Source organism: Lygodium microphyllum, chromosome 15 (genome assembly GCF_053477565.2).
Source record: "Lygodium microphyllum isolate KBCC chromosome 15, Lygodium_microphyllum_v1.1.10, whole genome shotgun sequence".
NCBI classification, from domain to species: Eukaryota; Viridiplantae; Streptophyta; class Polypodiopsida; order Schizaeales; family Lygodiaceae; genus Lygodium; species Lygodium microphyllum.
Window position 1 is genome coordinate 21,838,744 of NC_141149.1, and position 21,110 is coordinate 21,859,853.

The window sequence follows — 21,110 nt, forward strand, 5'->3', positions numbered from 1 at the left end:
AATGAAGACTGGCAGGCTGCAATAGTAGCAGCAGCAGAAAATAATGCGGCTCTGACATGTAATGGTGCGATCAGGTCACAGCACGTCGAATGTTGATGATGACAGCAAGGCAGCCTGTTTCAGACATAAATGTAGTATCAGCGGCATGAAATGCAGCTTCAGTATGTATGTCCAGGCTGTGTACCTCCTCTTTCACCGGTGGCAGCATAGGCAGAGTAGGTGACAGCTGAGCAGCAGCCTGAACTCAGTGGGCGGCAGCTCCAGTGATAATCCACCACACGAAGATTGGTGGAGGAAGAAGGAAAGCACTCGGAGATGGGAAGAGTGGTCATGAGAGACCAAAAGTGAGATGTTCTCATAGTCACTAAGAGGGATAATAGGGATGCCCACTACATGCCCTTTCATAGAGGATTTTGATGCATTTGACCTACAGTGCAAATAAAAGCCTTTCAATCATACTTAAGTATTAATGCATGTATGCTATTATTGAATGCTAGCCTTAACCGTATCATATGTATTCATACAATTTCGTACGAAACAATAGGTGTTTTGTGCCACCCCCCTCCCCCTCCTTCAAGCAGCTTGGATTCCCCTTTCTTAGAATTCAGCCAAGAGGAGCTCAACAAGATTATTAGGATGGACATTATTCAGCTACATGTAGCCAAGACGTGGTTGACACCATCCTAGGATCTAGGGACGAAGATGGTTTTCTACCAAAAGCATCTCCTACATATATCCCCTAATGGTTCTATGATTTGGCCAAGATGCATGGGCACACACTTGTCCCATGTAGTACAATGTGCCATTGGTCAGCTCTGCACATCCTCGCATTAGTTATAGATAGAGACCAGTCCACTATGGAGTAGATGCTCTTTCCCCAGAGGACTAGCTCTGCCAGCTTTGCCATGTTGAGCCAAAGACTTAGGAGCTCTACATATGCAAATGTTTGGTGTACTATGAGATTAGAGGGCACTTACACTATCTATTCCAAGACAGTTTTCGGACCACTATCTAGGGTGATGGACTTCCTACATCAGCACTGCTTTCAACTCTTCATTTAGGAGCTGCACAACAAAGAGGTCACCTCTTACAATCTTGAGGGAGGTATCCTGGGGGATCATGGTAGCACATCCTCACTGACTTTTCAGAGCTATAGCTACACCTGATACCTCATAGCATACCCCATGACCAATTGGTGAAGAATAAGGGTAACATGTGTAGCCACGAATGCTCTCTCTCTCTTCTTTTTTTCATAATCAAGTGATTTTGCTTTTGTTTTTATTTTACTTCATTTCCCCAAAGTGGAATGTAAATGGAAGCGTCTGTCCCATAGGTCGAGTTCAGCCTCCCATGGACTTTTTTCTTTTTTCTTTTTTCTTTTTTCTTTTTTCTTTTTTTGAGAGTACCTTATCATCTACTAGTCTTACTCAGTAGGCCAGGCTCTCGAATAACTTTAGGGTCCACCTCATAAAAGACCACAAAAGACTCCACCTTTTCTCCCACATGTGGAGCAGCATTGCTGAGAGTGGTTTTACCCCAAACAAAACAGTAAGCTAACTATCGATCTTCCACAGTTATAACACCCTATCAAGCGAAAAGCTGGAACTCTAGGAGAAAACCATTGACTTGAGTGCACATCCCTCTAGCAAAGTAAACCCTTTTCCTCTCCCTCTACCACTTTTCCTCTCTCAAAAGTCAGTGTCACAGAAGGTGCAATTCACCGATTACTTTGAATGAAAAGATCTTAATCTACAAAACTTTCTGGACATCCAGCCACTGTTGTAACTAGCACAGGCACGAATTGTCTCTTCAGAAAATTTGAGATACATGTGTGGATCCAACTGTCAAAGGATAGCACCGATAACCAATATCGTACTTCTTCTTGCCACCTTTCTGAGCATCAACAGCCTTGGTCTTCTTCATACCACGAATCTTCTTCGCTCTGTTTTTCCTTTCCTTCATTTGCTTCCTTGATTTCTCGACCTTGGTTCCTAGCCCATTCCTGATAAGCCTATATTTTGGCTCATATTTCTTTGCAGAATCAAGATTGTCATAAATCAGCCCAAATCCTGTAGATTTTCCACCCCCAAACTGAGTTCGGAAGCCAAAGACAAAAACTGTCTGGGGATCTCTGACTTCGTACAGCTAAGCAAGAATCTCTTTCAATTTCACCTTTGAAACATTTGGCCATAGACTGCTTCAGATTGGAGCTCTGATGATGACGAAAGAACGCCATGGCTCCAACAATATGACTCTTTTTTTTTTCTTTTTTCGTTAATAAGTGTATATTAATATATGGAAATATTTACATCAGGCCTTTAGGCCAACCAAACAGTAACAAAACAACTATACTGCAGCCATCAGGCTATCAGAACAACCTTCTACATGAGTAACACAAAGAGATCACACAGAAAGGACACCAGGAGTAGAGCGAACAATAGCCAGCGAGGGAGCAGCAATAATGTCAAGAAGAACCAGGTCAGCTGACATCATAGAAGAGATCTGCCATACACTAAACCACGAACATGGGCCACAAGACCATGGATGCCCGATATTGAATCAAAAATAAAGGCATTCCGAGTACGCCAAATATGCCACAAGGCTGTCCATCTAAGGAAATGGAAAAGGCAGGAATAATCAAAATGCAAAGAGGAAATAGAGGGCATGTTTACCATAATCCACGAACAAGCAAGTATTCGGTGCTGAGTCATCGAGGACCACACGTAGGAAATAAAACTCCAAATCTGTCGAGCAACAGGGCAAGAGACAAAGAGATGAAGCAATGTCTCATCACATTTAATGCAGAATACAAAATGACCAGCATAAATCTTTCGGGCATGCAGCACATCCCTAGTTGGAAGACAATAAGCAGCCTCCACATGAACACTTTACCCTAGTACGGAACCTTAGACTTCCAAAGCTGGATAAATCTTTCCTACCACTTCTTTTCACTATCCCAAATATGCCATAATTTATTAACCTTCCCATTTCTTGGCCTCCACCATCTTATGATATATCTAATTAGTTGACCTCTTCTCGAAATCATCAGGAAGCACAAACATCCAATCACGCCATGGATGCAATGGTTGTAACGCACGCATAGGAGAGAAACTGTGGAGTCTGTCCTCTATGGATGACCAAATGTCACTACATCCACGAGGCACCCGTAAGTACTGACGAATACGCCTGAAAGAATAAAGACAGGGCTGCCCAAGAATAACACCATAAAGGACTGTCTGCAACCTCAAAATGAGCCATCCAATTAAACTTGTCTATATGCAAATCTTTATGCGGCCAATCCAACAACCTGGAGGAGGCCACTACTTCTCCTTGCAATGAATTCTCCTCCTTACAAATATCACCAGGGCGCTAAACTGCAAAACGTAACATCTCCTGCCAGGATGCAATCAAATGAGAAAGGAGAAAAGATTGGGAGACCTTAACCTTAATAGGCCTCGTGGAATTAAACACATGCCACGACGAAGCATGAGTAACCTTGCTACCATGGGATATGCCAGTCTCTTCTATGAAAATTTTAGTAATATCTGAGCAAGGATAGACTTAGTACACATAGGGCCTGCAAAAGGGTTAGCCTCAAAGCAGCCATATGCAAATTAACATCCAACAAAGCTACAAACCCCCATCCTTTTCGGAGTAGTCACATGCTGCCACGAAATCCACACCTATCCCAAACAATTACCTTTCTTTTTCCACAACATGAATCAGAAAGGCTGAACCAATTCCAAAAGGGACCTCTTAGTCCAAGGAAGTAGTGGCATAAAAAACGAAATCAAATTGATCATAATGCACTGAGCAACTTTAAGTCTGACATGTGGAGGCCAGCCTTGAGATTTCCAATACATGAACCTATCATGAATCCGAAAGTCTGTCCAATCCAGCAAGGCACAAGGAGCTACCTCGACACCAATAGGATATCCCAAGTGTCTGGTTATATTTACCTTTGAGATCACAATACTATGCCAACCCAAGGCCTACAGATCATTCTCCGTACACGAGAGTAGAGTAGATTTCTGAGTATTATTATGAAGACCCGATGCCAAAGCAAAAAGATTCCACGCCACCATTGCCCGATTAACATTAATGCGATCAGCCTTAAGGAACATAAAAGAAATGTCTACCAACGATTGACCCACAAGTTGGGTACCACAGGGAAGAGACAAGCCAACTATCTCACCTTGATCAGTCAACTTATCCAACAATGAGAGCATCGGGTGAGTGACTAAAGCAAACAGCAATGGGCTAAGAGGGCAGCCTTGCCGAAGAGACCAAGATAAGGCAATTTCCTCCATGATCCCTCCATTAAGTGCAATATGAGCCACAGCACCCTAACTAATGGTATCTACCAGAGAAATCATGCGAGGACCGAATCCCATTGTAGACATTAATTGTCGCAAAAAAGACGAGCTAACATGACCAAATGCATTCTCAATATCAAGCTGAAGCATAACAACCTGCTGGCTTGAAGCTTTGGCATAGTCAATTTCGAGTTGAACATTCAAAATGGTGTGCATTATATTCTGGCCTTTAATGAAACCGTATTGACATGGATGAACCAGGTGCGGAAATACCTTCTGTAATTTGTTGGCAATGATTTTGGAGAAGATTTTATATAAAGAACCCATAACAGAAATGGGTCTTCATTGTTTCAAAGAGGTTGGAGAGGGAACCTTGGGCAACAACCTAATGACAGCAATCTTCCAATTTGAAGGCATCATACCAGAATTCCACACTTATTGACACAGGCCAGTTAATGGGTCCTTACGCTGCTCCACATGGGCTGAAAAAAGTTCGTTAGGCAGCCCATCCTGGCTAGGACTTTTCCTTCGAGGAAAGTGGGACAGCACTTCTTCCACTTCATCTTCTAAAATATCAGTCTCCATTCAATCCACCCATTCTGGTTTTACCTGATTACTAACCAATTCAAAAATATATTGGCAAGCAAAGTGAACATCATCATAAAGAATCTCTTGCAGACCCAACAAGGACCTATAAAAGTCAACACGCATCTGAATGATGAAAGCAAGATCAATCACCATAACACCTTGCCCATCCATTAAAGGCACTATATTTTCCCGAGCATATTTCTAGTGCAGACGAGTAAAAATTTTATGGGATTGATAGGTATTATCGTGTAAAGCTTCGGCTCTAGCCAGAAATTTGTATTTTGCATATTCCTCTTACTGAAGAGATTGAACCCTATCTTTCAACCATTCAATGCATGTGAGCAAATCATCATTGGAATCCCCTCACTAAGACAGAGACAAGGAGTGGGCCAATAAAGATTGGGCATGCTGCAATTCAGCTCGTAAAGAGGAAGCATGCTGAAAATCACATTGTCGAGATAACGCTCGCGCATTATCCCTAAAAGCAGCCCATGCTTCCATCCCTCCAGATAGGACCCTCAAGCTAAAAGAAGCTATCAATTGTTGAACGCCATCCGAAAATTGATTTTGCTGCAGAAAAGATTCATTAAAACGAAGAGGCAAACGAGTAGGGAGAGCCTTAAATGCATGAATACGTCTATGGCTCATTTGCAAGACCAAAGGGTAATGATCTGACAAGACATATTATCGTTCCACCCACGTGTCAATGACTGCGGGAAGAAAAGAATCACTCTGGAAAATGTAGATCCTATCCAGTGTGGCCAAGGTATTTGGATGTTGAAAAGAACGATAAGTATATCCTAGTTGTGATGGATGCATCCAAGACCACATGTCCTGTTTCAAAGACACAATTGCTAGAGCATCCTAAGCCTGTCGCTTAGGACCATCCGTGACCAAATGCAGAGACATCGTCTGATCCCTAAATACACATGTATTAAAATCACCCATGACAAAGCCTTGATGAGCCACGGCAAGGCAATGTAGGTCATCTGAAAGCTTACGACATTCCCGTGCAGTAGGAGCATACACGCCCACCAACCACAACACCTCTCCCTCATAAAGTATTTCCAGAATCAAAAATCAGCCGCGAGGGTTCTAAGAAACCAAAGATGGTAGCAAGGAAGATTTGACAACCAACATAACTCCAGATTTATGTGAAGCTTGACCACCAAAAAAAACTCACAAATATATCGGCTAGCAGAGTGAACAACATCAGAAAGAATCTCTTGTGGACCCAATAAGGATCTATAAAAGTCAACACTCATCCGAATGATGGAAGCAAGATCAGCCACATAACACCTTGCCCATCCATTAAACACACTATATTTTCCCGGGCATATTTCTGGTGCAAACGAGCAAAAAATTGATGGGATTGACAGCTATTATCGTGTATAGCTTTGGCTCTAGCTAGCAATTTGTATTTTGCATATTCCTTTTCCTGAAGAGATGAACCCTACCTTTCAACTATTCAATACATGTGAGCAAGTCGTCATTGTGTACAAAAGCATGTTTACAAGAATAGAATGCCAATGAATGAGATTATGCAAGAGGCAATGTAGATCATCATACTCATGTAAAATGCTATGTAGCGGTGCCATATCCAAGCGCCCTCTTACAATTGTAATCATCTAGAGGATGTAGATGATGAGACATGTATAAAAATAAATGTATGTGAAGCAATAATAAACAAAAATCTTGTCACTCTTAAGAGAAGAAGACCACCTCCTCTTAATGTGGAAGGGAAAGCTAGAGGGAATCACCTAATCCCCGTCAATTTGAAGTAGTAGGCGAGGGTGCATCCATGCCAATCCCGGGTAGAAATGGAAGCCATGCCAAAAAAAAAGATATAGCCATTATGAGAACGATATGTGTTCACATCTTGAGCCCAGTCTAAATCAGTGTACCCTTGTAAAAGCAAAACCATGTCCATATGTTAGACCATAAGAATAAATACACCAAATATATCTCAACAGATGCATGCAAGCAATCGAATGTGACATCTAAGGTGCACTGAAATATTGATCGAGTATTGAGACAAAATACGGAAGGTTTGGTCTAGTATGAATCAATCAAAGAAGTTTCCTTGCACAATGGACGTATAGATGTGCTCATCGAAGGGCTGAAACCCAAGGAATCCTTAGAAAGCTTGGCAGTAGGATCACGAGCTGTAGCCACAAGCCATGTTTGATTAGTGTAAAACTACTCAACTAACTGAAGGGCATACTTTGGTTGTGAGTCAAAAATGCTATCCCTAGATCAAACTACCTCTATCCCCAAGAAGTAGGACAACTAACCAATATTAGACATCTCGAATGTTGAGCAAAGATGGGCCTTTATATTCGCTATGGTAGTAGGATTTAAGCCCGTATTAAACAAATCATCAACGTACAAAAGGATATAGTTGGTCCCCTCTGAAGTGGTTTTTACATACAGGTTTGGATCGTAGGGGGTAGAATGGCAGCTATGAGTTCTAAGAAACTCATCCATCCTACTAGGTGCATGGTGCTTGCTTTATTCCATAAAGAGCTTTCCGTAAATGAAAGACCTTGTCTTTATGATTTGCAAAAAGAAATCCGGGAGGGTACTCCATATAGACTTCCTCCTCCAAATAATTGTTCAAAAAGACACTTTTGACATCCATGATCCATCTAATAGAGCGGTCAACTGTGGTGAGTGGCTTGTGTCACCAATAGATAGAATGATGTCAACTGCGTAGTGGGTGCAAAGGTCTCCTCATAATCTATACCATGTTTTTGTCGAAAGCCTTACACTACAAGGTGATCCTTGTATTTATCCAAAGTTCCATTCGCATTTAATTTAGTCCTAACAATCTACTTGGTCTTGATGACTTTCTTGTGGTTCAAATGATCCACCAAGGTCCAAGTCATCCTCTCAAGCTCCTTTTGCATGGACTCTTGCCGTTGGAGATACTTTCAAGCCTCCTGCCAACTCTCTAGCTTAGAATGTGCTATATTATCTGCCATAAAGATAGATACAAATGATGCACTAGGTGCAAGCAAAGTAGATTTTCTAGGGCCCTTTGGAGTGGAATTTGGTGTTAGGACCCCCAATCAGTCTTTCTCTCTCCTGCAGGCTCCGTTTTTTGTCTTTCTCTCTCCTGCAGGATGTTGTTCAGCAGGATGAGCATTTAGGCATAGTGGAGCCATCTTCCATGAATCAAAGCACTTAGCAACTAGCCTTTTGGAACTTTAGAGTATGGACTTGGAAATTGGAGCTCTTGTAACTTGGATCTGTAGACTTTAAAGTTTAGCATATATTTTGTGTCTTTGCAATGCACACTTGTTGGACTATTGCAACATTGGTGATTACAATGTTGAATCATGAATGCGACAATCCATTGTTGGTTACAATGTTTTGAATCTTTATTATTTTTGAAACTTGATTATTCTCTCTCTAGAGTCTAATTTCACGAATTATGGTTGATATGATCTCTCTCTAGATTCCAAGACTGACTCTCTCTCTCTCTCTCTTTTTTTTTCGTAAAAGGTAATTGTATTAATTACGAAAAAAATACAAGATTACTTGATTACAAGATACATGACGACAATCCAAGCCATCATGTGAAGAGGTTCTAAGTACTACAAGTTACAATGTCATGGCAAGGGTGCGGAGGAAATTGCCATATGCCAGGGACAGAAGTCCTCCGTAGAGAGCAAATCAGAACGATGGAGAAGAGCTAACTGCCAATACAAGAGGCCCTTAAACCTCACAATATGCCGCTGAACATTATAGGCGGAGTCAAACAGAAAAGCATTCCGAATGGTCCAGTTATGCCAACAGCCCCAGTATCGAAGAAAGTGATACATGAGCTTCATATGGGGGTGTGCGGGAGTAGGGTATTTGGGCTGGCCAAAAACCCAATCAAAGGGGCGCAGGGTTATACCAACCACCCCTCGCCAAACAGTCGACAAAAATAACCAGACTTTCTTAGCGACGGGACAAGAAATAAATCGGTGGCGGGCGGATTCCATAGTAGTGGTGCAAAAGAAACAGGTGCCATTGGAGATTCGTCGCTTGGAAAGAGCCGAAGCAAGCGGAAGACCCCCAATCATCACTCTCCAAAGAAAGACTTTATATTTAAAGGGTGTCTTGTTCAACCAGCCCTCCATCACAGTTGCCTTCCACCATGACCGGGATTTACGCAATCCCCATAAAGCATTCGCTTTAGTAACTAGCCATTGATGATCTTTAATCAGAAGATGATACACTTGGTTAGCAGAAGCTTTGCTCAACTTCAGCCGGCCTTGTAGGTCCCAATCCTGCCAGGGATGATCCGAAGCAAGAGCAGGAAAGGGTTGTCTGCTCTGGAGCACCGTCAAAAGCTGTTCCCATAAAGGCCTATATCCACGAGGGATCCTGAAAAGCCTCCTAGCTGTACGAAACGATATAAGCACATTGCGACTGGCAAGGGTGGCATCCGCAACCGAAGACAAGCCCAAACGTGCCATCCGGTTGAATCGTGGTTCTAAGCTCATGTTTACCTTCCCACGAAAGTAAACGCGAGACTGCCAGTAATTCCATTTGAAAAGAGTTAGTAGCCAAGCGATCCTCCGTTGGATGCCACTGAGCCTTTTGAAGGACGTGTTTCCAGGAACATACCAAATGAGTAAGCAGCGATGAAGATGAACTGGAGAACCGCGAATCAGCATTAAGAACATGCCACCAAGAACTCCGAATTTGGGTATTGCCATGCAGAAGCCCATGGCCCTCAAGGAAATAACGGGCTATAGCGACCCACGGATGATGATCCGAGCACATGGCGCGGAAAAGAGACCAACGAAGTGCCTGCATGTGAGTTTGGGCATCTAAAATAGCTCCGCCACCCATGCGTTTGGGGGTGCACGCATGCGACCACGAGATCCAGGAAATACCTGCATGCAATGAGTCCTTCTTCCATAGCATGAAGCGAATAGACTGAGTAATAACATTCAGAGTCGTAGTAGTCCAGGGCAACAATGGCAAGAAATATGTGAGCATTGGCAACATAATTATCTGGGCTACTTTAAGGCGAACATGGAAGGGCCAGGCCTGAGACTTCCAATACATAAACTTAGCCACCATTTTCTGAGAAATCCACTGCAGAAGCTGCTTTGGGGGAACATCAACACCCAAAGGGTATCCAAGATGCCGGACAATGGAGCCACGAGGAACAACCAGACCCTGCCAGTCCAAGGACTGCAAATCCGACTCCGTGCAGCTTAGAATGGCTGATTTGAGCGCATTGATACGAAGGCCTGACGCTTGACCAAAGAGACCCCAAACATCCAATGCTTTTCGAAGGTTATCCTTGTCCGCACGCAAAATCATAAAGGTATCATCCGCCAAGGATTGGCTAATGAAGTGCTGTCCGGTAGGAAGCGACAGTCCGGCCAACTAAGAAGAGGCGGCCATATGTGATAACATGGAAAGAACTGGATGTGTCGCAAGGGCAAAGAATAAAGGGCTCAAAGGGCACCCCTGTCTAACAGAACGGGCAAGGACAAATGGCTCAGTAACGCCTCCGTTCAGCATGACTCGCGAAGACGCCGCAGCACTAATGGTGTAGATTAGACGAGACATCCGAGCACCAAAGCCCATAGCAGACATAAGTTCAGCAACGAAAGACCAGTCCAGATAGTCAAAAGCCTTTTCCAGGTCCAGTTGAATCAGTACTACCTCCTGATTAGAATGCCTGGCATAATCAATGGCCAATTGGGCATTCAAAACATTGTGTAGAATATTGCGGCCCTTAATGAAACCATACTGGAGAGGGTGCACAAGGGCAGGGAGATGCTTATGGAGCCGATTCGCCATTACTTTGGAAAAGATTTTGTACATTGAACCCATCAAAGAAATTGGGCGCCACTGTGTCAACTTAGATGGCGAAGGAACTTTTGGAAGCAGTTTAATAAGTCCTTGTTTCCATGAGGGAGGCATGATCCCCGTTTCCCACACCTGCTGAAACAAAGCCTGCAATGGTTTCGCCACTTGGTTAGCGAAAGCTTCAAAGAACTCATTGGTGAGACCATCCCAACCCGGACTTTTATCTTTGGGCAAGTGTAACAAGACGTCCATAACCTCTGCCTCACCAATATCTGACTCCATAGTAGCTTGCATGTCCTGCGGAAGCTGATTGCGGACCAGGTCATAAAAAACCGAACGGGCCTGAGTAATTTGGGCTGAAGGTGGAGAAGCGGAACCGAGAAGGTCACGGAAATAATTCATGCACATATGCACAATAGTCTGTGGATCCAGGATAAGGTGGCCTTCCACATCCTCGAGTCTGGTCATATTCTCTCGAGCAAGAGAGGCATGGAGAGCTCGAAAGAACTTATGGGTCTGACATGCACTATCTTGCAAAGTCTCTGTCAGATATTGCAATTTGGCCTGCTGATACGATTTTAACTGAAATTCTTTAATAAGATCGGCCACCCGCATGGCCAGTGCAAGCAGAAATGCATCATCCGGAGTGTCCACCAGCAGGGAGCGAACCAAAACCAGCATGTCCTCCGCTGCCTGTCGACGGCGCCGACAAAGAGAGGCATGATAGATCCCATACTGCCGAGCAACCCGCTGCACATTAGAGAGCAATCTTTCAAACGAGGCAATGCCCTGAGAGGAAAAGTCCAAGAAGAATCTGTCAAGCAATTGCTGCATATAGCCCTGAGGGAGTCTCTCCAGAAATTGCTTGAAAGGTGCAATGGGTTGTGCAAGCAACTCGAACTGCAGAGGCAAATGGTCCGACAAGGCATATTGCTGCAACACTTTTATTTCGAGCATCTCAGGCAGAAAATCATCATTCTGCATGATATATATACGGTCCAACCGCGACCATGTTGTTGCATACTGGGCCGAATGGAAAGTAAACCCTGTAGAAGACGGGTGTAGCCAGGACCAGAGATCTTGCTTAAGAACAACAAGAGCCAACTCATGCCACATACGACTTTCCGGCGCATCCATGACCGAGTGCTCCGATGTGGACTGGAAAGAATCAACACACATATTGAAATCCCCCATGAAGAAGCCCCGTCTGCCAAGTGACAAGGAAGTCTGCAAAGTCTGCCAAAGCTCCCGGCGAGATAACGAATCATTCGGAGCATAGAGGCCAAGTAACCATAAGATTTCCCCTTCGAACAAAATTTCAACCACCAAAAAGCGGCCATGAACATCATTTTTAATAAGAACAGGCTGATATTTGGCATGTACAATCATGAGCACACCCGAATAATGCATCGCTTGTGTTCCTGCATAGAACAAACGAAAGCCATGGCAATCCACAACTTTTCCGGCGTCACCGTGACTCTTGTGCTCAACAGTGCACAGGACATCCCACTGATTCTCATACAAGGCAGTCCACATGGCATGTTGCTTGTGTCGAGAACAAATTCCTCGCACATTCCACGTGGCTATTTTCATGTGAATGCAAAACACAATCAGGTACGAGGCACAGCTTGCCTCAATTTGACTTTGTCGGCGAGAATGTCCAGGACTCCCTCATCCAAGAAATCCGCCAACACCGCAAAAGAGTTCTGAGGACCAGATTTGGAAGTAGACGGCATATCTGCTTGCTTGGGGTTGGAACGTGGATAACGACGGTCCCACGGGGTAATGACGTTGCCTCTGGTGTCAAAAGCCAGCTTTGCAGGTGGACCCTTTAGACGATCCGAATACATTTTCCTGGCGGGCTGAGAACGGGGGGCTGAGGAAACCATAGCAGGAGCAGAGCACTCGGAAGACAACATTTCCTTCCTGCGCATATATGTACGCATGGAATCTTGTGAGGTAGTAGGCACAGTACTCTCCATGCCAGCAACAGTCCTGTTGCCTTTTTTTGCACGTACTTCAACCCAATCAGTGGCACGGGAATCCAGACCCGAAACCTGTTGTTTACCTTTGGCCAGGACTTGGGGCAGGTGGATAGTATCCAGCGATGGAGCATCACACACCATATCTTCCATGGGCGGAGCAACATGGCCCGCATCTGAAATATGTTGCTGCTCTGGGCATTCGGCCATAAAGTGGCCCAACTGTCCACAGGAAAAGCAATGGCCTGCAAAATTGCCCCATTTCAAACGAAAGTGTAACGGATGCATGCCAGAGCAATTGAGGCGTAACCAAGCAGGCCTTTTCCTTGCAGTATCCCATAACATGCACAAGCGGTTGCGATTCACAGCCCTGAGACTGGGAGGGACCAGAACCGTGCCCACAGCAGCCATAGCATCCTTCAATAGCGGCCAATAAACAGCCGGACAATTTTCCACTTCTACCCACACAGGGCATTCACGTTGCAGGAGGCGCTGAAAATCTGCCATCGGGCGCCATGGAACCACATGAACCAACCGACGATCAAAAAACAAAGGTAGTTTGGACAGGAGAGCAGCACGATGCGTCTCAGTTTTCAAGAGGACTTCAAAAAAACCTCGGGACCCAACAAAAATCTCTTCGACACATTCCCCTTGTAGCAGACTCTGCAGCCATTGGCGAATACGGGAAAGCAACGGGATTCGACCAGTGAAGAAGAGTATCACAGCGTGATCATAAAACACCGAAAAGGAGCGTAGGACAGTTTTGGGGTCGACGGTAGCTTCCAGAACATCGGCAGGTGCCGAGTCAGAAAAGGCTTCCTGATTATGTTGAACATATTCGCCAAGCAAAGTGTTGGCAAATTCCAGCAGATGCTCCCAGTCCACCTCCTGAGAGTCCACAGAATCCGAAGCAACCTGCGCATAGGAACGATCCTGAATAACACCTATCTCTTCCGAGGTATGCTTGGTACATTTACCCGCAGGCTGGATGTCAGGACCCGGGGGCATCTCTTCAGTGCACGGAACCATATCCTCCGGTTCCTCAGCATCAGAATCCGGGCCAAGTGCTGCCACCGTTTGGTCTATGAAATCCAGATCCAAACCAGCCATCTTGTATGACGAGCTGATCTCGAAAGAGGACTGACGCACAGTGCAGATCGCTGTCGGCTGAGTTAGAAATCTGCACCCCTGTAAGCTGGTTTCGTACACGGAGGAGGACGACCCTCAGGACGTCACACGAACAGGTTGCAGGCGTTAAAAGTCTGGGGCGATCACCACGGTGGCTGACTGGCGAGGGCAGGGTCCGACAAGCGAGGGGGGCGACCGACAGGCAAGGGCGGACACCAGGCATGGGCAGAAGCCCTGACGCACAAGGCGAACGGGCGTGAACCAGGCGCAGAGCCCGCAGTGCACGCGGGCGACAGCAGGGCTGGAGGCGCAGCTGACGGGCCGCCAGATGCAGGCGGCGAGCCTGTGGGAGACAACACACGTGCGGGCGGTTACAGGCGGCAACAGGGAGACGTGGCGGCTGCAGACGTGGTGGCACGACAGGCCCTCTGGTTCTCTCTCTCTCTCTCTCTCTCTCTCTCTCTCTCTCTCTCTCTCTCTCTCTCTCTCTCTCTCTCTCTCTCTCTCTGTGTAGCAATCGCAGAGTAGGGCTCCCCAGGAAGGCCAGCTGTTCACGAGGAAGCGATGGCAGGTCACGAACAGGGCAGGCCAAACCCTGCGCTGGTCTGACGAAGGAGCTCAGGCAGCGCACGAGCAGGTACACACGTCCGCTGGGCAGGGGAGGCACATCCGCAGGCAGGTAAACACAACGCCTCTGTCCCTTGCTCGCTCCCTCTCTCTCTCTCACCTGCGTGTAGAAGCGGGGCAGAAAAAAGCAGGCGCAAGCTCGAGCCAGGTCGCTGCAGAAGACGGGTCACGGCAGGTCGCCATCGCTCCGTTCTCCACGCGCGATCGTTTACTCTCTCTTCTCTTCTCTCTCTCTCTCTCTCTCTCTCTCTCTCTCTCTCTCTCTCTCTCTCTCTCTCTCTCTCTCTCTCTCTCTCTCTCTCTCTCTCTCTCTCTCTCTCTCTCTCTCTCTCTATATATATATATATATATATATATATATATATATATATATATATATATACGTAGTTCCTTCCGTTCCCGTTCCCGTTCCCTAACTTTGGGAGTTCCCCCCGTTCCGCGGGGTCCCATTCCCATTCCCCGTTCTTGGTAACTATGGCCTTGATATTTGGAGATCTCCATCTATTGCATCATCATAGCACCTGATCAACCTACATTTTCAGCATTTAGTACCAAGCGATAGGTTACCGCCATCTCTCCCACCAGGCGACTACTCCAATACCTATGTTTTTACTACCCAGGAGGCTGTCTACTTCAGCAAACACCTCTCCTACTGTCGCCTCAATTCCCTGACACTAGCAATCAATGTTTGATATTTCTCGCACTCCGATACTCCGACTAGTCATCACAACACTTGGGATCTGTCTCCGATGGACATCACCCTCCGACGCTGCATTGCTCTATTCTTGGGCATTCTATACACTCTTACATTTATTTACAACATTCATTCACTTCACAGTTTCTTCTCTTTGCGTTTGAGTTTTGAGTTTTTGTGTTTTGCATTTTGTGCTTAGTGTCTGAGATGTTTTAGTCTTGGTCGTGCATGCTATGTTTCCTCAATGCAAACCCTACCATATCTTCACAGTTACCACCAAAGTATCCTAGCGGCCCCATCATAGCATGCATACCCAACTGTCCAAAATACATTGGAATGGCACTTCCATGATAGCCTTGCATTTGCATTCCTTACCCCATACGTACCAACTATTTTGCTTTAGTAGCATATTTGGGAGTTTCAAGTGAAGACTTTGGCATTACCTTCAATGCACCTTGCTGTCCCAAAGGTGTAGAAGATGACTTTTCTTCTTGCCCTTATTGTCCTTCTTCGGAGTATTCAAAAACTGGGTGAACTGAGGATCCTTTGCCAATTCAACAAAGAGATTTACTGTTGTCCTCATCCAATTCTTGAACTGGTCATCAAATTCCTCTTCACTTTGCTAGTCATTAGCCTCATAATGCATTGAACGCCTTGCACCTTGCCCAATTTTCAGCTTGTTGTCCATAGTCTAAGCCTTGTCCAAGACCAGGCATTGCATTTCCTTCTTCCCCATGTGAGTGTCCATACTAAGAGGCATCATCACTACTTGATTCCATCTAGTTGTATGAAGACATATTGCTGTAGTTTCTCGGCTGAGAACAAAAAATCAGCACTAGCACAAAGGTTTGGCTTGCAATCACGTGCCTCGAGCCCACCAAATCAAGGGATTGAGTGGGTATCCCGGTAATGGAACCATGAAACCAACCTTCTTTCTTGGAGAGGGTGGTAATTCCCCAATCAAGCACTTAATTACAGCAATCAGCAAATAAATATAAATTGAAATGCATAATTCACCTTAATAATCTTGGACATTGGACACCTGTTGGCTCAAAAACTGGTGTCCCTTTCAGTATTTCTTTAACTTCAATTGCCAATGGATTGATTACAAGCTGAGATCTCCTTGGCTAATCCAAAAGCCCTTTTGTTGTTCCAACAATTAGCAAACAAATTGGGCAATTTGCCCTTGATTTTCACCTTGGACTTGCTCTAACTAGACCCCAATTGGCCAAATGCTGCCCCAATTTTACAACGGATGGCTGGGCATCTAAAATCCCTGACAATACAACAATTTGCAGGAGCTACTTTCAGGGTACGATGCCTTCTCCTATTGGCACGGATCTCAATGTGGCTTTTAAGCCATAATTTCTGCAGAAATTTAGAATTTACAATAAAAATCCCTTTGCGCTCCACCAAATATGCCTGAGATCTGCTTCAAATGGCAAAGAGATGTTGAGATCTCCTGAGAATTGGCTGGAAAAGATGAAAGAGTGCCACAAAAGAGAAAAATTCCTGATTTCCATGCACGAAATGGCTGAAATTGACTGTTGTCTGCTCTACAATCGCCTACTGCCAGGGGAAGTACCCAGCCGTTGTTGCCTGAATGATATGCTATTGCCTGAATCTATAGGCATCATAAATGTTATCACCTACATCACCAGGGTCTCCTGTACTAGTTGGTAGCCTCCTAAATGTCTCCATAGTAGGAAAATCACACCATCAACTCTCTCTCTCTCTCTCAAGCGGCCAAAAAACTATCCTAGGGTCAAAACTAACACCAACTAACCACCAAAATCCAATTGGCATAAGTTATCAAAACTTTTGCCTTTGGCACCCACTGCATCCTCAAGGTCCTTCGCCCGTTACCATGAAATAACTGCCATATGCATCACATCTACTAAACAACCTTGCACATTTGATTAATAACTCAATCATATGTATTGGCAAGATTAAAGCATCTCAAAATTTCACATCCCCGTGACAAAAGCATACATTAATATTGAGATTCCAAGATGAGGTGAAGAGACCTTCATAAAGGCCCTACTATACAAACCCCCAAGGGATCCCATCTACATAGATGACGATTTCACATCCCAAAATTTCACATCCTCGTGACAAAAGCATACATTAATATTGAGATTCCAAGATGAGGTCAGTATTTACTACATCTAGGGCTAGGTGACTGTCTTGTTATTTATAAAGGGATAAAGAAGTGGCTCTTATTCGAAGGATTAACATGCTTTCAGCCCACATGTGTTCAGCTAAAAACGCATTAGCCTAACTTAAACAGCCCCAAAACATGCTTAATTAATGAAGAAAACCTCTTTTTTTTTTAAACGTGATCCTAGAGAGTTACTGTGTCCCACATGCAAAACCCTAATTTGGGTGTCCCAACCTTTCTATAAATAGGCATGCAATCCACCACTCTCAATCTCATTTTTGCAGGTTTCAGGAGTCGTAACTCTACTGCCCATACCCCGTTCGCGGAGGACATCGTAGTCAAAGCTTCCACCAACCACTTGCTACCATCTGGCACCTGACTCTAGCCTTCTTCGCATGTTTGCTACTATCGCCAAGTCCCAAGAGCTGTCACCTATAGTTGGGTGTTATCGTCTACAATTGGTTGTTATCGCCACCAACTGACAACTATCGCTAAGATCTTCTCTCTCCTCTGAATGCTATCCGCACTGACGTTCTTTGACCATGTCTGTTGTGCTTGCACCTAATAGCTGTTGTGCACATTCTCTCTCTTCAGGTATCTACATTTTTTGTCTCTCTCTCTTGCACTGCCGTCTACATCACATCCAATCTTCCTTGGCTGCATTTGTTGGTGTTCGATACTCTAAGGAAGCCTTTGGCTCATAACCCCTGCCTTGACCCCCAAGATACGAGAGTTCAAGGCTCAATATTCACTGCATAGTGTGTTTGCTACATGAGCACTCTATATTCATTATTCGTTCACTTTATTATTCATTAAACTACTTCAAGATAGTTTAAACTACATAGATATAGGAAGTTCTTGTCACTTACTTCTTTTCTTTTTGAGTTATGTATGATTATTTTCTCTTATATAGTTGAGTTTGATTATAAGAATTGAGATCGAAAATAGAATTGAGAGTCGTATATACATTGCTTACTTGGTATATCACACAAGTTGAAACAAGCTTTCCTTGAGAAATACATTGTTTAAGAAAATATGCAATTCATCCATTCATATAGAAAACTGTTGATTGAGCCAATTCTTATTCTTAATCTTCATCTAATAATTCGAGATCGTGATTGTGATTATCAATGAGATTGAGAGTAAAAGTGAGATTGAAATCCTTTATTATATACATGATATAATCTCGGGGGTAGTCGGGAGATTCAAGCTCTGTATTGGAGTGTATGTTATGATGTTCCATTGTTCCTACTCTATAGACTTGATTAGATATTATGTAGCTTTCTCCTCTTATCCATTTTGTCTATATGTATTTTTTTTCAATTCAATTAGTTATATCGTTTATCATGATTATAAAGGAGTCATGTTCACCGTCTCTAAGTTACCCTAACCCTAACCCTAACTCCATTCTAAGTTTATCAGTATATGCTTTGTCGTATGATTGATTTCATGCTTTTTGCATTTAAAGTATTTATTCACATGGTATCAGAGCTAGATACTCTCTGAAAAACCTTCACCTTTGATCGGAAAGCTCATTCGCAAAAGCAGGAACAACAAGGGTCAAATGACTTCGAACACATTCACAACACTGCACCAATCTCCACAGCCAAACATGAACATAAACAATTAGGAGTGGGCCTCCCAGCTTGCTACTACCTAGTTTGACATGGGCGGAGAACCATCGGACGACCATGGAGTCCACAAACCATATCAAATTTCTGCCGTTGAAGAAGATCTTATCCTTATGCATAGGGCTCGGCAGCAGGTTGAAGGTAAACCCAAGTTTTCTCCTTTAGATTCGGTGCATAGAACTAATGATCTTGTAGGACCTTTGGAATCTCCACTACGGGCTAGTCATCCACAAGTGGAATCTAGCTTGAATTACACATCACTTCCATAGTTCTACTTTTATTCAATGCTAGGTACGAACCCTACTATTTCTGTTTCTATGCCAACTGATTCTATATTTTCTTTTGGATCACGAGATGCTCATCAAGAAGGGACTCTTCAAAAGAAGCTTTGGTTTGTGAGTAATAAGGAAGACAAGTATTTCTTCATGAACTCAAAACTAGGTAAGACACTAAAAGAAGAACTTGCAAGTATTCCTATCCTTCCTTTTCCTTTAAATAATTTTATTTCTCATGGTCAATATAGAGTAGGTGCATCTTCATCTAGTGCATTTAATCGACAAAAGGAATCTACAATGTTCCCCACAACAACATCCATCACAAATCTATTTGGGCTCCCACTCATCCCTCCCTCATCTTCCGCTACACCTTTCTTTCCACTTCCATTAAGTGCACCACATTATCCACTACCACACACTACACTGGGGGTGTTTTGCACATTTAGGCACAACCTTTAAAACCTCTACATACGCGTTTCTGGATAATGTTCCTGTGATGAAGGCTTGACCTCCCACACACACACTTTTCAAATTTTCCTCCTCTAAGGTATTCTTCGAGGGTGGATCGTTTGGTATCGCACTTTGCCTCTATGGCATTACCTAGTGGACTATCCGATCATTCTGTAGTGCCCCAACCAACATTTGGACGAGGCTATTGCGTCCTAATGCCTCCACCTACACCTATGGTATCATATGGACCTATATCCATTTTGATACCTTCGCAGCAATCAACAGTCATTGGACATCAGCATCCTATTTTTGCCTATCCATCTTTACCCCCTCCCACTTTTTATCCACCACTATCTTATCCCATCTATCCATCTTCCTAGGCACCTCATGGTTCTAGTTCCTCATCCACTAAGCATGCATTTAATGAAAGACTTGTTTCTACGAGTCAAACTACACCACTTGGTCAAATTTGATGAGGCATGCCTTAGACTCTCAAAACCTATGGGATTTAGTGGGGGTTGAAACCAAATCCGATCCCACCCTTGTTCCATACGAGGTCGTCTACTCATGGAAGGCTCGTAATGCCTCCGCTATTGTCAAGCTTATGGAGGGTTTGTTGCCTGAGTTTCACTCTCAGCTTCAGCATTTTGACTTTGCATTCAAGGGTTGAACACACTTCACTGACTTCTACGTGACTTGGAATAGGACCCGTTGCATCAATTTGGATCATGAGCTTCAAAATTTCAAAATCACCAACAAGGATGACTTGAAAGTCAAGTTGGCTGACTATCAGCGTCTCCTTGCCAAGTTCTCAACCACTGTGGCTCCTAAGTCCTCTAATACTCAGGTTACCCTATTCCTTAACAAGCTACTGAGAAAATATTTTCATTTTGTGCAACAAATGATTTCACAACCTCAGATGCCCACATTTTATGAGTTTGGCTGTCAGTTGTTGCATTACGCACAATTGTTCAATCAATTTTATACCACATCCTTGATAGAGGGGACTCTAGTTGCATCTTCTCAAAGGAGACAATAGGGCAAGGGCCAAAAAACTCAAATCAAAATAGAGCTAGTGAATCCCAAGGAAACAATCAATCCACACTTAAACAAGGATGGCAAAATTTACCTAAAAAGAATAGATCATAGTTATCATGAACACGGAACGGGAATGGGAACGGGAACGGGAACGGAGCCAACAAGGTACGCACACACACACACACACACACACATATATATATATAGAGAGAGAGAGAGAGTCAACACTTAAGTCTTAGAATCTAGAGAGAGAGAGATCATATCAACCATAATTCGTGAAATTAGACTCTAGAGACATAATAATCAAGTTTCAACAATAATAAAGATTCAAAACATTGTAACCAGCAATGAATGGTCGCATTCATGATTCAATATTGTAATCACCAATGTTGCATTA

At 44.0% G+C, this 21,110-nt stretch overlaps 1 protein-coding gene across 6 annotated transcripts in view; it reads right to left on the minus strand.

The window, feature by feature from the left end:
• Nucleotides 1-21,110, minus strand: part of DEG14 (Trypsin family protein with PDZ domain-containing protein) — a 116,445-nt gene that overhangs the window by 72,496 nt on the left and 22,839 nt on the right. For 5 of the 6 annotated variants that reach the window (XR_015693286.1, XM_087693955.1, XM_087693957.1 and 2 more), the window contains exon 5: nt 2,673-2,744. The exons of the other annotated variant lie outside the window; for it this stretch is intronic. Coding sequence is in view for 4 of the 5 variants with exons in the window: in XM_087693955.1 (XP_087550081.1) it covers nt 2,673-2,744 (72 nt within the window). In the remaining variant the exon portion in view is untranslated. The remainder of the gene's footprint in view (nt 1-2,672; nt 2,745-21,110) is intronic. 6 annotated transcript variants of the gene reach the window in all.